The sequence below is a fragment of the Hyperolius riggenbachi genome, chromosome 3, assembly GCF_040937935.1.
Source record: "Hyperolius riggenbachi isolate aHypRig1 chromosome 3, aHypRig1.pri, whole genome shotgun sequence".
Taxonomy (NCBI): Eukaryota; Metazoa; Chordata; class Amphibia; order Anura; family Hyperoliidae; genus Hyperolius; species Hyperolius riggenbachi.
The window spans coordinates 166,654,268-166,669,093 of NC_090648.1; the positions used below are offsets into that span (position 1 = coordinate 166,654,268).

The 14,826-nt window shown below is 41.5% G+C and overlaps 1 protein-coding gene across 2 annotated transcripts in view; it reads left to right on the forward strand.

The window, feature by feature from the left end:
- Positions 1–14,826, forward strand: part of RHCG (Rh family C glycoprotein) — a 158,753-nt gene that overhangs the window by 61,916 nt on the left and 82,011 nt on the right. For both annotated transcript variants that reach the window (XM_068272469.1, XM_068272468.1), the window contains exon 2: positions 12,880–13,066. In XM_068272469.1, the coding sequence (XP_068128570.1) occupies positions 12,880–13,066 (187 nt within the window). The remainder of the gene's footprint in view (positions 1–12,879; positions 13,067–14,826) is intronic.

Below are 14,826 nucleotides of genomic sequence, written 5' to 3' on the forward strand. Positions count from 1 at the left end.
CCCGCTGATGTCACCAGGAGCGTACTGCACAGGCCCAGTATGGTCTGTGTCTGCGCAGTACACTCCTGGTGACATCAGGGGAAGCGAGGACATGGCAACGCAGGCGCAGTGGTTTTCAGACTTTAAACTCTGAAATTCCAGAAGTGAACCAGAGGCGGGGCCGGAGCATCGGTGAGTGGCTGCGCGGGCAGAGGATGTCTGCGGGGGACCGTTAGAAGCCCCGGGTAAGTTCAGCTCATTTTCCCCCGACCCCCCTACAGTATCCCTTTAAGTAAGGATAGAAGAAACATGAGCAGCCCGCATTACTGTATATTCAAAGGATGTTGTCGTTTTTTGGGTTTTTTTTGTAACACTGTTTTTTATTGAGATTAAATTCAAACAGATATAAAATGGAAACAAGCATTATTATTATCAAGGACTGATCAAAAATAGTTTATGGGACTAAGTATAAGCAGTTTAGTGCTACACTTTGACCAAAAAAGGTGCGAAAGAGTTTGTTCAGTAGAGTGTAGGCTGTCCCAGTGAGAATATATGTAGAGAACCATCAGTCCATTTCTTGACTAAGATATTCTTTTCTTTGTACCCATATAGCGAACGGGAAAAGATAACATATTTAAGGCTGAAGAACAGTCTATGAACATTAGAACACAAAAAGAAAAACAAAAAAGTTTTTAGGTAATGTGGAGTGTATAAGATTTGGTCTATAAGTACTCGTATAATTGTCATGGATCTGTGTTATCAGGTCGGTTCCTCGTTTTGAAAAATAGGTAGGATGAAACTATGTAGTGGTTAACTACAGTTTGAGTAGTAGATGAGGCCCAGAGGTATAAGGGTTGTTCTGGTAGTGGGTTAAGAGCTAGTCAGCTGGGGTTGAAGTGGCTTTCCCAGGGACCCCATACCTTGTCAAAACGCTCCTCGGTGTCTCTCATGGAAGCAGTAAGTTTCTCCATTAAATGAACCCACTTAACTTTAGCTATCACTTCAGAGAGTTCTGGAGGTGCAATATTCTTCCAGTTAGAGGAGATAGTTAGTCTAGCTGCTGTTAGTATGCGTATGATTAAAATTCTCTGGAATTTATGAGTTTGGGGGAAAGATTTACCTAATAACATAAATAGAGGGTCTAGGGAATAGTCACTTCTGTGATTTGAAATATTAGCTTCTGAATGCTCAGCCAAAATGGAGTCAAGATAGGACAGTACCAGAAGACATGGTCTAGTGTTCCTTTCAGGCCACAACCTCGCCAGCATAGGTCAGATGAACCTGGGTAGATGCGGGATAGTTGGTCAGGGGTTAAATACCACCTAAATAAGATTTTATAAATGTTCTCTTTGATTTGAACACACATAGAGGAGTCTTTAGCATTCTGCCAAATAGAATCCCAGTCAGAGTTGGTGATAGGTCGTGCCAGAGCGGATTTCCATTTGGCCATATAAGGATGATGGGGGGTGCCAGAGTGAGAGTTTGTGGAAAGGAGGATATAAATCTGAGAAATCAGACCTTTCTGGTGGCCTTTTTGCAGACATAGGTTCTCAAAGGCTGTGGCACACCCTATCTCGATCTGACTAGGTAGAAGTGATCTTAAAAAGTGAATTATTTGATTGTATTCTAAAAAAAAGGTTTGCAGATGTAGGGAATTTATCTGATAATTGGGCGTAAGTAAGAAAAGGTGAGGACCGAGGCTGCAGCCAGTCCTGCAATCTAAAGAATCCCCTGGCGTACCATCGTCTCATGAAGTCATATTCTAGGCCTGGTTTGAATTTGGAGTTACCTAGGAAAGGTTGTAGCCTGTAGGGAGATTTCAAATTTGCACCTTGAGCTATGTTAAACCATATGCGTAGCATAAACCTGGTTGAAGAGAGACCCATAGAGGCTTGGGGTGGACGGAGGTTACTGGACCAGATGTTGGAAGCTAGAGATAGGGGAAGAAGATTAGTAGCTTCGATGAGGGCCCATTTAGTCCTAGCTGTGAAGTCTACACAATCAGTTATCTGACGGAGGTGGGCGGCTTTATAGTATAGGGCAATATGGGGTAGGCTTAGGCCCCCCTGGTCCCTCAGAGCCATCATAACAGACCTTGCTACCCTGGGTTTGCTATGATTCCAAATTAATTTACTGATTTCCTTCTGTAGAGTAGCAAGTTGAGAGGAAGGTACAGGAACTGGAAGGGTTTCGAAGAGACAAAGGAGGCGTGGGAGTATGTTCATTTTTACAGAGTATAGGCGTCCTATCCAGGAAATATGATATTTCGTCCATTTGTGGAGGTCCTGAATAATTGAGGCAATAACTGGGGGGAAGTTATATTTGTATAGGGAGTTGTAGGAAATGGATAGAAAAATACCTAAATATTTCAAAGTTTGTTTTCGCAAATTATAGTTATAGTTCTCTTGCAGGTTAGTAAGTAAAGGAGGGGGGGGGTGTTGATGGGCAAGGCCTCAGTCTTATCACGATTAGGTTTAAAGCCGGATAGGTCTTCATATTATAGAAGGACTTTATGAAGGACTGGGAGAGTAGTCAGGGGCTCAACCAGGGTCAGGAGGACATCATCTGCAAAAAGTGAGATTTTATGTTCCCACTGGCCCTGGGTGACCCCTTTAATGTCCGGATTCTGGCGAATGGCAAAAGCCAGGGGCTCTATACTTATAGCAAATTTTAGAGGGGAGAGTGGACACCCCTGTCTTGTGCTTTTGCGAATAGGGAAAAAGTAGGGTGGAGCAGAAGGAAGTTTGACTGTAGTGGTAGGATTGGAGTATAAGAAGCGGATTAAATTATAGAAAGGGCCCGAGAACCCTTGATGTTCCAGTACTGAGAAGAGAAAGGGCCAAGAGAGTCTGTCGAAGGCCTTCTCCGCATCCAAACTCAGGAGCAGAGAAGGCCTCCGAGAAGCTCCCATTAGTTCCACTAAGTCAATTACTTTGATGTTGTCGTTTTTTTAATGCTTGCCCGAGTCCCTGATGAGTCAATGGATCAAGTGATTGTGTTCAGATTTTCTGGTATCTTATTTTGATATTTGAGTTGGTGCCCTGTGCAGCAACGACCTACCCTGTGGAGAGAAATAATCTAATATTTAACCCAGGGGCGTATCTAGGTAATATAGAGCCTATGGCAAACACTGAAATTGTGCCCCCCCCCCCCCCGGTCAAAGTCCTCTTCCCCCCTAAAAATAGCAACCTTTCTCACGTACATGTTATGGTTGCCTATATTTTTTGGCTCTAGATATTGCTGAAGTTACTTTTTTGGAAATATCTCTTCTTATTTCCTTCCTGCCTTCTTTTCTAACACTAAGCCAAGTGCACCCTACATACAAAAGTTAAGTAGCCATGTTCCACAGATAACAGAATGAATCTGATCTGAGGCTTGAGTGACAGGCAGACACGGAAGAAGGCATGGCTGGCGCCAATGATGCTGTGGTGCCCATGGCACAAGCCATGCCTGCATCCCTCTCGATATGCCTTTGATTTAACCAGCTCTCATGGGAGAAAGGCTACATGTGGAATTGTCTTCATCAAAGGGGGAGCTCATCTTTAGCTTTTGTTTGCTAAGTAGGAGTTCTTGAGATCTGGACCACATTTTATTGCGCCTAAAGCAGATTATCCCAGGTTTACTCACTATGGGGATTGTAATGCACTCACCCTCTCCCTGTGGCTCCCACTAAAAAGGCAGATGGTTGTTACAGCTACTAAAATTACTACAGTTCCGTGCTATGGTGCAGTCATGACAGTGGCATGGGGACAATTTGGGTTGTTTGCATTCCTATGCATTAATCTGAAGCACATTCAGATGATCTTCACACATACATCAAATCAGAAGACACACATATTCAGCTGCATTTGAAGTGGACTTTAAAGGTATGAGGCAGAGGTACTTGATTTTCAGGCTGGAGCCCTGTAAGACAATATGATATACACTGACACGCTCACTGACACTCTCTATACATTTTTAGGTCACAGCACACCTATATCATAATATTATGATAGACAGTCGTTACAGCATATCCAGCACATCCATATGCAACTCAAAAGGTTAATAAAGTAACAGAATTTACAGAGTAGGACAGAATTGTCTAAAATGTATTTAATAATATCACTGCAGTATGGTGGTAAAATTATGAGTTGTAATATCTGAGCTTACATACCTAGTATATGTTTGTTTCTTCTACACTGGCCATTTAAGATCTCAAATATCCAAATGTGCTGCTCAGGCTGTATTTAGTGGTATACCTATAGAAAATGTAGAGGTTGTGACTTCATTTGGGCCTTTAGACCAGAGGGCTCGCCCAGGGATCTCATTACAGTCACTGCATTAACTCTTTATTAGTCCTGTAATCAGGGGCGTAACTAGACTTAATAGGGCCCCCCTGCAAAAATGATAGCATGGGACCCCCTTTGTACCCGAACCCCACGGGATTGGGAGCCAGCGAATGGCAGCAGAGAGTGTTCTGCTGTGAAACAGCGTCTGGAAGCAGGAAAAAATTACACACGCTCCTGCACATTTTTTTTAATAAATGGGGAGATGTCTTTGCTAATTAGCTGCACTTGCAATTGGAAAGAATGGGAAGGAGGGGTCCCCAAAGCCTCAGGAACCTCCTGCGATGGCAGGGGTCACAGGGGTGATTGCTATACCCATGCCTGTAATAGCAATCCTTAGCAAACTGCTTTCCTTCTCCTGCTATGCCCTCAGTCACACTGCAGCGGTCCGTAGAATGAAAGTTCTGTCACTCATTACTGTGTAATTCAAATCAATTCCACACTCTACAATTTCCTTCCGTGCTCTTCAGATTAAACCTACAATGTAAATCTGTTCATAGTGTAATCTGTAACATACACACTTCCCCAGTGCAGGTGAACAAATCCAGGCTACCACTCATGTCATATCAACTCCTTCATTCCCCAGAAGCTCACCACATTGGAACTCTAGTTTTGAGTGGAAATCTCGTTTAAATAACCAATCCCTGTGCAGATTCAAGACGGCCATAATAAACTTCTGTAATTCCTCGTTAAAACTGATCAAACATAGACATGGCATAAAAACCTTTAAAATCAAACTTCTTCTTCCATATTAAATGCCCAATTATGTGTTATGGGGTATATTGCGCTTGTCAAAAACTGCGGTGTCTCCCAAAAAAGCCTGTGGAGTGGAGTCCAGAGAGCAGTTTTATGGTGTTACCACTTTGTCAGAGGCCCAACATATTATGACAAAGTGGTAAGTAACACCAAGAAACAGTTGTCAGGCCGCCACTCCACACATTCCCACTGTTTACCATGATGTCTTACCTAGCAGATCAATAAAGGCATATTTTAAGGGAATGGTGCCTAGCCATTTCTGCTTTTGGATGTACATTATTACTCTATGTACGGTGTGTCCAAAGTCCGTCCCAAGGGCCAAATGTAGCCCGCCAAGCCTTTTCAGTGGCCCGCAAAGCTCTTGTGGGATTTCAATTGCATGCAGCCCAATGCTGTGGTGCCACATATGTTTAGGGTCAACCTGTGTCACCGCTCTGCCTCCCTCTCTGCTCTCCACAGGAATCAGTATAGAACTACGTAAAATTTGCCGCTAAAGTGTATACTCAATATACATTGGAAAAGATCAGCCATTTTTTGTAGTCATATAGTGATTACTATGGAACTACGGAAAATGGCCTCAGTGGAGGGGGAGAAAGAACAGAGACACAGGCCTGGACTTGATGAGTGAAGGGTAGCCACTTATGCCAGCAGTAGCCACTATGCCAGAGCAGCAGTCACTCATTTGCAGCCGCCACTATGTCAGCAGCAGCCACTTGTTAGTAGCCACCACTGCACAGTGAAGGGGACATGCTGACTGTACACATGGCATATTATTATTATATGGTTTATTCCCCATAGAAAAATTGTGTTAAATTTTGCTAGTTTGGCCCCTAGTTATCTCAAGACTGGTAATATGGCCCTTGGTCCACCCCTGCTATATGAGCTCATAATCAGTTCTACTGATCCTGGGGTTTCCAGCACTCTCTGAGGCATTCCATGCCAGGCTGCAAAAAGAGAAAGAAAGAGTTTCACATACTTGGGGTTTTCTACCAGCCCCTTGCAGCCGCTCTGTGCCCAGCCCCCTGCCATGGCTAAGTTTTGTGTTTCAGCAGTCGATGGCCACTGAGCCTGCGTGACCCTGGCCGCGCATGTACTCGATCACACTCCTGTCGCCCGAAACGTACAGTGGGCAGATGCAGTAGGGGACTGCAGGATCTTTAATTGACAATGCGGGCACAGGGCGGCAGCAGGAGGCTGGTAAGAGCCCCGGGTAAGTGAAATTCTTGTTCTTGCGTTCGGTTTAGGTTTCCTTTAATATCACTATTTTTATCAATAGCAACACCGTGATGACAAGGCATGCATAAAAAAAATATTGGTGCAGCAGTGGACAAGAACATTTTCACGTGTTTAAAGAGTGGATGCTGGCATCATTGTCAGTTACAGAACATAAGGTTCTACGCTGTACATGTATGGACATTTCATTGCCCTCCACATAGTATCAGCCTATACCCATGGTTTTTTTTTCTTTCACCTTGAATCCATGGTGTAAGTCTGTTCACCTGCTACCCTTTAAACAGGGTTTCCATCTAATTGAATTGTTTAATGATTTAATATCTAACCACTTATTGCTGTGCTTAACATAACCATCCTAGATTGTTATCAAAACTTAGACCAAGAAAGCATGAAGGGCCTGAGTCTCCTTCTTTTCACCTTGCACACAATGTCTTGCTTGAGTACTTTTCTACATTTCTACATGCTAAATGTTTGATATTAATCATACATGAATTGAAGGGGAAAAAATAATAATGAAAAAACAAATAAGAAAAAAAAAAAAGTTCCCCCTGAAACCTATTTCGAGTATATGAAATGAACTGGGTGTTCTTTCGCTTTCTGGATTTTTTAAAAAAAAGACTTGAAACTACCAATGTCAGAGTAACAGGGAGGGGAAGAGGGGAAGTGTAATTTCAAAATGCATTAGGTTAGCTGGGCAACATTTATAAATTTACAATGAATGTAATCAAAGGCATAAGGATGGGTATCCAGAAATGACTGGGAAAATTTACGTCCACAAGTTATACACACAACATGCACACGGTTTGTGCAACACGTGTTACACAAATAGCATAATACACGTTACACAAGCAATGAACCCTTTCACACTATGATCCATATGCAATTCACTTTTTCGCCTGAGTTTTCTCCTAAGTAATATTTACAAACTTGTTAACGCCTTTTTTATTTGCAAGCAGGCAAGAAAAATGCTTAAAACAGTTTTGATGGTACTTTTTCACCTACTTTTTGGTACCTTTTCAATTACAAAAAGATGAAAAGTTATGCTAAATCAAAGATAAACAATTATTTCCTAGGATAAACTAGTTAAGAGTTTTCTCCTTGGTGATATTTTCACACCTTATCAATAAAATGCCTTTTAAGCCTCCAGCAAGCAAGAAAATACTCAGAATAATTTTGACAGTACTTTTTCAACTACTGTACTTTTTGGTACTTTTTCAAATTGCAGAGTGCTGGAAAATTATTTTTAACAGAAACTGAAAATTATCTCCTAGGAGAAAAAGTGAATTGGATCAGACCCACAGGGCCATATGCAATTCACTTTTTCACCTTTTTCATCTTCAAATTAAAATAATTTTCCAGCACTTTTCAACTAAAAAAGTACCAAAAAGTAAATTAAAAAGTACTATCAAAATTATTTTGAGCATTTTCTTGCTTTCTGGTGGCTTAAAATGCATTTTATTGACAAATTTAAAAATATCACCCAGGAGAAAAAGTGAATTGCATATGGGCCTATGTGCATTGCACTGCCCAATAACACAAAACATTCGTCCATGCAAGTACATTGCTCGTACATCTAACTGAGACTGTACATATCTCTGGGTTGCAATACTGTATATGGCATTATCCTAACACGTGGTCTTCAGCACTCGATAACACATGCAAACAAGAGCATCATGTTGGAAGGATTGGTTTGTTAAAATTGCATGCATGCAGTGGCGGCTCCACACTGGGGCACTGCACCCCTCCAAGAATCACTGTGCACCTCTGAGTGCCTCCCCTGCTCAATAACGTCCAGTTAAATGTTTCAAGGCGCCAGCAGCATACAGTGAACAGGATAGGGTCTGTAAAAAACTCTCCATGTCAGCCTGAGTCTATGTAGGCCAAGGGTCTTATCTATTTGGCATAAATAACTCACAACCTTTGCAAGATCCTTTGTAATTAACGTATCTGAATGACACTTATATTTGCAAAAAAATGTATCTCTCTATCTCCTTCTGATTGTATGTTCTAACATTGTCACTCACACTCAACAGGAATAGAGTGTGAAGAAGGCTTTGTAACTGAAAGCTTACTGTTATTTTTTTAAATTCGCCAATGAACTAGAGCTTGTATTTTAAAGACAGGATGTTTTAAATCAGGAAAATCTTTTGCTTGTAGAGTCATGGTTGTAGAGACATGAGACACAGGCTGGGGGCTGGAATGATTTGTCTGTGATCTGTCCACACAGGAGTGGCTTGCTAGCAATTAAGGATTTAAGCATGCCAGAAATCTAGCCAAGTATCAGGGGCAAAACAATAGACCCTGCAAGGGATGCATCAGCAGGGGGGCCCAGAAGCCGCAGGGGGCCCCATGGGGGGAAAAGTTTATTTTCCCTGTCCTGAGAGACTGACAACTAAGGGCACAGAGAGAAAAAAAACGTTTTGCTCCCTGCACAATTGTTCTAATGACTGCACCTGCTCAATCACTGATAAGGAATCATACAAAGTTTTGCAGACAAAGATTTGTAGACAGTCCCTATTCAGTGTTTAGCAGGGTCTTGTGTACAGCACTGCTCTACCCCATCCTTTCTACCCCTCCCCAAGTGCTGTGTACTGTAGTGATGCTTGAGGAGTCTGGGAACAGTCTGGGCACAGAGAGAAAAGCTTTCTGCTCTCTGCACAAGTGTTCTAATGACTGCATCTGCTCAGCTACTGATAACAAATCATAAAACATTTTCTACACAAAGATTTGTAGACAGTCCCTATTGAGTGTGCAACAGACTCTTGTGTACAATTCCCCACCTTCTCTACCCCACCCCAAGTGCTCAGTACTGTAGTGATGCTGGAAAAGTCTGCAGAGCCAGTTCTGCTCCATCAGAGATGGACAGAGTGAGTGTAATAAACTGAGGCTGGGAGAACACTCCTCTTTCTGTTTTCTCTATGCGTTTTCTGCGCACCATTTGTGTCTGTATGTGTGAAAACATACCTGTTTTATCACAGGAGCTAATGTAATTGATAGAGAAAATGTGTGCAGTGCTGTCAGTGTTCATCTGCATGGGGAAAACACATTCAAGTGTGCACTAGCCAACTGAATAACATTGGTTCTCAGTTTACCCGTGCAGAACGTAATGTGGTGAGGGTGATAAAGGTGGGGAGTGGGGCATCCAAAGTTTTGCAGGGGGGCCCAGTGATTTCTAGCTACGCCCCTGCTAAGTACATCTGTAGGTGACTTTTCTTCACTAATAGCACCATCATTTGGACAATCTGCTCAAAAGAACGAGTTCTGTTTGTGGTTCCTATCATTGCTGAGCTAGTTTGCCTTATTTCTATCACCTGAGTTGGGCAAAAAAAAATCTAAAGCTTGCAATACAAACATCAATTTTGATCACCAAAATGGACCTGGACAGCCAGCCAACGTGCCCCTTTTGCGAGCTTCCCCCCCCCCCCAAAAATAATTTTTTTTGAAGCTGGTGTTGCCACTACATGCATGTTTTAACTAACAGTCTGCAAATTGCAACATGTTTGGGTTACAATGGGCCTTATCCTATTAACTTTTCTCCTTAGTTTTCTCCAAGAAGATAATTTTTCATCTTATGTAAAAAGTAATTTTTCAGTGCTTTGCAATTGAAAAAGTACAAAAAAGTTGGTAAAAAGGGTAGTATTTTATTGATAAGGTATGAAAATATCTGCTTGGAGAAAACTCAGGATAAAAGTTATTATGGTATGGCCCAGCGTACGTGTTAGTACGCCGCTGGTCAGTTGGACGCAGGGCGAGCCGAATGACGGCTCACCCTGCTGCTGTTGAAAATTCCTTCGGCGTGAAATAATCGTAGCAACTCAGACACACACCTAATTTGGGGTCTGGCTTATGCCCGCATTTGAGTAACAGCTACAGCTATAGCCCCATTGATATCAGACGCAATGCCCCACCATCAAAGTGACCTTCGTAAGGTTCAATGTGTGCAAGATGTGATCATACACTCTTATGTACAAAGGTGCACAATAATAACCTTTACAGTATCAGTAGTAATGCACAGCTAAAGTGAACCTGATGTGAAAATAAACTTATGAGATAATGAATTGTATATGTATTATGGATGATAAATAGAACATTAGCAGTATAGAAAAGAGTTTCATATTTTTATTTTCTGTTTTATATCTTTATTTTTAAGATTGCATCAGGCTGTCACTGCTGCCCTTTAGAATCCACAAGCTTTGGTTAGCTAAAAATGCTGCAGAAATAATGACCCTTTGAACTTTCCTGCAGTAAAACCTCATTTGAATCCTTATCTCACAGTTTCTCAGCTGTGCTGACTTGTATTCATTGTTTTGATAAGCTGTGGACAAGCTCTTTTGCATAGATAACAACTCAAGCTTTTTAACTCGTGCTGTAGCGGGAAAACCGAAAGAAACTTATGAGAATATCTTTGTAGGAATAATGCTTTATATGTTTATCTCATAATGGCACATCTCACTTTAGGTATGCTTTAAGTGGAAAAGTCCAAAATGTAAAACTTTGCAATAGCAGTAATGAAAAATGATGTACAAATGTGTACAATATTAACCTTTACAATAACCGTTCACACCGTGTGCCGTCGTGTGACGTCGCGAGTACCTGCCGGACGGAAGATGGATTGTGGAACGCTCGTCATGTTGGGGATGCCGCTGGATCCATCTTCCTCCGTTGTGTGGTGAGTATGTAGCTTCAGTGATACAGGATCAAGAAGGCAGCCAGGCAACTTGCATTATTTAAAAGGAAATACATATCAGCCTCCATAGCCCTCGCTCTCTTTAAATTTAGCTTTGCAGATTTTGTCTACTGATCCCTATTAAAACTACAGAAGACCTGTTTGACCCTGTTTTAGATAAATGTTTTTTATACCTGTTTGACCTTGTGTTAGATAAACTGTGCAAAGGAATCTACAGTTCAAATGTACAAATGATGTAGAGGCAAAAATATTTATAAAAAAGCTTTGAAATTCTTTGACAACATTTAAAGGACAACTGAAGTGAGAAGAATATGGAGGCTGCCATATTTATTTCCTTTTTAACATTATCAGTTGCCAAGGAGAGTTTGAGAAAGCGGATTGCGATCCGCGGAACTAGTGGGACTTTACTCTGAGGGGAACCTCTGCCTGCCTAGCCACCCTGCGCTCCCAGTTCACTTAGACCTGGTCTAAGTATAAATATTTTTTCTGACACTTTTCTCTCTGTCACTCACTCTACGCACTTTATCTATGGGCTGCTCTGCTCAGTATTAGGTTGTTATCACATGAATTTAGGTATTTGCAAATTGCAATATGAATTATATGAATTGATGTTTTTCACTTATTTATGCACTGCACTTTATACTGAACCCGGGTTCCTCCACTTCAAGGGTTTTATCTGAACCCTGAGTGGAGATAGATTTATTTATTGATTAGTTCACTATTTAGGGGATGTGCAATCGTTACCAGATGGCTTGGCTGTGTGAATATGTGTTTTTATTTTTGTGTTGGTATAAGCATATGGGTATATCATCATTTATTGTTCTATATACTGCATATGAATTATATGTTGTGGCTCTATCATGTGTTATAAATAAAGATTTTTGTGATCATATATACTATTCAGCTGGTTGGTGCTTAATTAATGGGCCGCTTTTCTCTTATCCTAAATAATAAAATGTGATTTCTGAACCTAAACCCTGCTGTGCGTCAAATCCAGATTTTTCCAGGTGTTAGACCCCTTGAAACATATTTCCCATCACTTTTCTGGCCAGAATTAAAGTTTTAAGTTTTTGAAGTTCGCCTGCCCATTGAAGTCTATGGCGGTTTGCAAAGTTCGCCGGTTTGCGAACCTTTTGCGGAAGAATCGGAGGTTTGCGACATCTCTAAGTAACACCAGAAACATCTGATCTGCTGCATGCTTGTTCAGGCCTAGAACCCACTACAAAACGCTATCGCTAATCGCAATCGCTAGCATTTTGTATGAGCAGTTTGCAAGCGAAGCGATTTCATGAGCGTTTTCAGTAGCGATTTTAAAAAGTGTATTCAATTTGCCAGCGGTTGTGTAGCGATTAGCGTTTTTAATTCTGATTGGTCCTTTCAATTAATTTTAATTTTGTTACAGTGTGCAGTAACTTCAAAACGCTTGCAAAATCGCTCGGTGCAGGTTTTGATGAACGATTACGCCAGCGTTTATATACTTTACATTGCAAAACCGCTAACGCTAATTGCTAACGCTAAATGCGAAAAATGCTGCATGTCCTGCGTTTTACGATTTGGTAATCGCAATCGCTCCAGTGGAATTCGGCCCTTCCATTAACATTAGCTGAGCGTTTAGGGAAATCGCTAGCGGTTTGAATCGCTCCCAAAACGCTCAGAAAATCTCTCTAGTGGGTTTGAGCCCTCAGGGTCTTTGGCTGAAAGTATTAGAGGCAGAGGATCAGCAGGACTGCCAGGCAACTGGTATTGCTTAAAAGGAAATAAATATGGCAGCCTGCATTATCCCTCTCACTTCAGTTGTCATAATATGGTGCATGGAAAGTTGGACACTAATCTGGCATGTTTCACTGTGGTAAAAGATCTAACCCAAACTCTAACTATTAATATTTTGTTTCTTCTTAGGTTTTCAAGATGTCCATGTCATGATCTTTGTTGGCTTTGGATTTCTGATGACCTTCCTAAAGTTATATGGATTTGGAAGCGTGGCCTTTAACTTCTTGCTTGCCTCTTTTGGAGTACAGTGGGCACTTCTGATGCAGGGCTGGTTTCATACCTTTGAAAATGGCAAAATCCATATCAGCGTAAAAAGGTGAACAAATATGATGATATTTTGAAGAGAAACATTATTTTTAAGGGACTGTGAAGTGCTATTTAAAGGACAACTGTAGTGAGAAAAATATGGAGGCTGCCATATTTATTTCCTCTTAAAGGATCCCCGAGGCGACATGTGACATGATGAGATAGACCTGTATGTACAGTGCCTAGCACACAAATAAATATGCTGTGTTCCTATTTTTCTTTTCTGCCTGAAAGAGTTAAACATCAGATATGTGAGTGGCAGTTCCTATGTGAGTCAGGACTGGGTCAGACTACAGTGTGACCTTCACTGATAATTACTATAAAACACTTTCCTAGCAGAAAATGGCTTCTGAGAGCAGGAAAGAGATAAAAAAGGTCATGTCAGACCCATCTGATCTGCTGCATGCTTGTTCAGGGTCTACTCTACAGCTAAACATCAGAGTCAGAGGAACAAAAAGAAAAGCCTGGAAACTGGCATTGCTTAAAAGGAAATAAATATGGAAGGTTCCACTATCCCTCTCACTTCAGTTGTCCTTTAACACGGGGAGATAAAGATGTGTATACAGGGGGGCCAGATCTAGACTTTTTGCTGCCTGAGGCAAACGTGTGAAAATCCCCCCCCCCCCCCCCCTCAATTTGGACATTTGGAATGATTGAACTGCACCCAACAATTTATTCTGCTTCATTTAATGTTCTCAGTCTGTCAGGGAGCATACTGAGGCCTGACATGCTACAGCTCAACACAATAACACACTGCCTGGCTGTCTGGAAGTCTGTGGCAAACGGACTGCTCACCCTTAGCAAGTCGGCCATCCTCCATTCCTCCGCCGTCAGGACAGTGGTGCTACCTCCTTCCTTCTGCTGTGCAAGTCAAATGTAACACTGCTGCTCTCCTGCCTCCCCCCTCCTCACTCAATGTCAGACTCCTTATACAGCACAACAAGCTGCTTTTCCCCAATGATAACCTCTTCATCTCCCTCGCTCTCCTCTTGCTTCCCCTCCTACTCTGACTCTCTGACTGCATGCTGTAAATGTAAATACACAGTACACACATGCCGCCCCTGTAATCTCTGCGCCCCATGCAAGTGTTTCACCTTGCTTCATGAGGGAACCGGCTCTGTGTGTATATATACAGTCCCAGGCCTACAACAAACTGTCCTGTGTTCCCTTTGAAAATTGAAAGTCCACTTTCACAAAAAATTTTAAAATGTAGAATATATACATATAAAATGTACATTTCTTCCAGAGTAAAACATACTATAAATTACTTTTTTTTCCTATGTTGCTGTTATTTAAAGTATGTAGTAAAAAGTTGACAGATTTGACAGATTTTTGGACAAGTCCATTTCCTCATAGGCCATTCTCAGTATTTCCTTAATTCTTTACAAAAGCACTCACTGGAAAGGATCTATACAAAGATGTCAGCCAGCTTTCCTTCTTGCTTGTACACTATTTTGGCAGTTGAACTGATCAACTGCAGTTCTCTAAGTGCTTTTGTAACTAACTAACTAACTAACTAACTAACTAACTAACTAACTAAACTAAACTAACTAACTATGAGTGAAGAATGCAGCAGAGAGGAGGAACACTTCACAATCATGTCTAGTCTACACTGCACTGCACTATCTGTAGAAGTGCTATTAAGCACTTCTTAATATGTGGCAGTTTAGGGGTGGATTTGCACGTTTCTTAACTGTAGTGCAGTTCTAGAAATTCACGCTAAACTGCTGCTAATAAGTAGGATTTAAGAATTTTCTTATTCTCATGCAG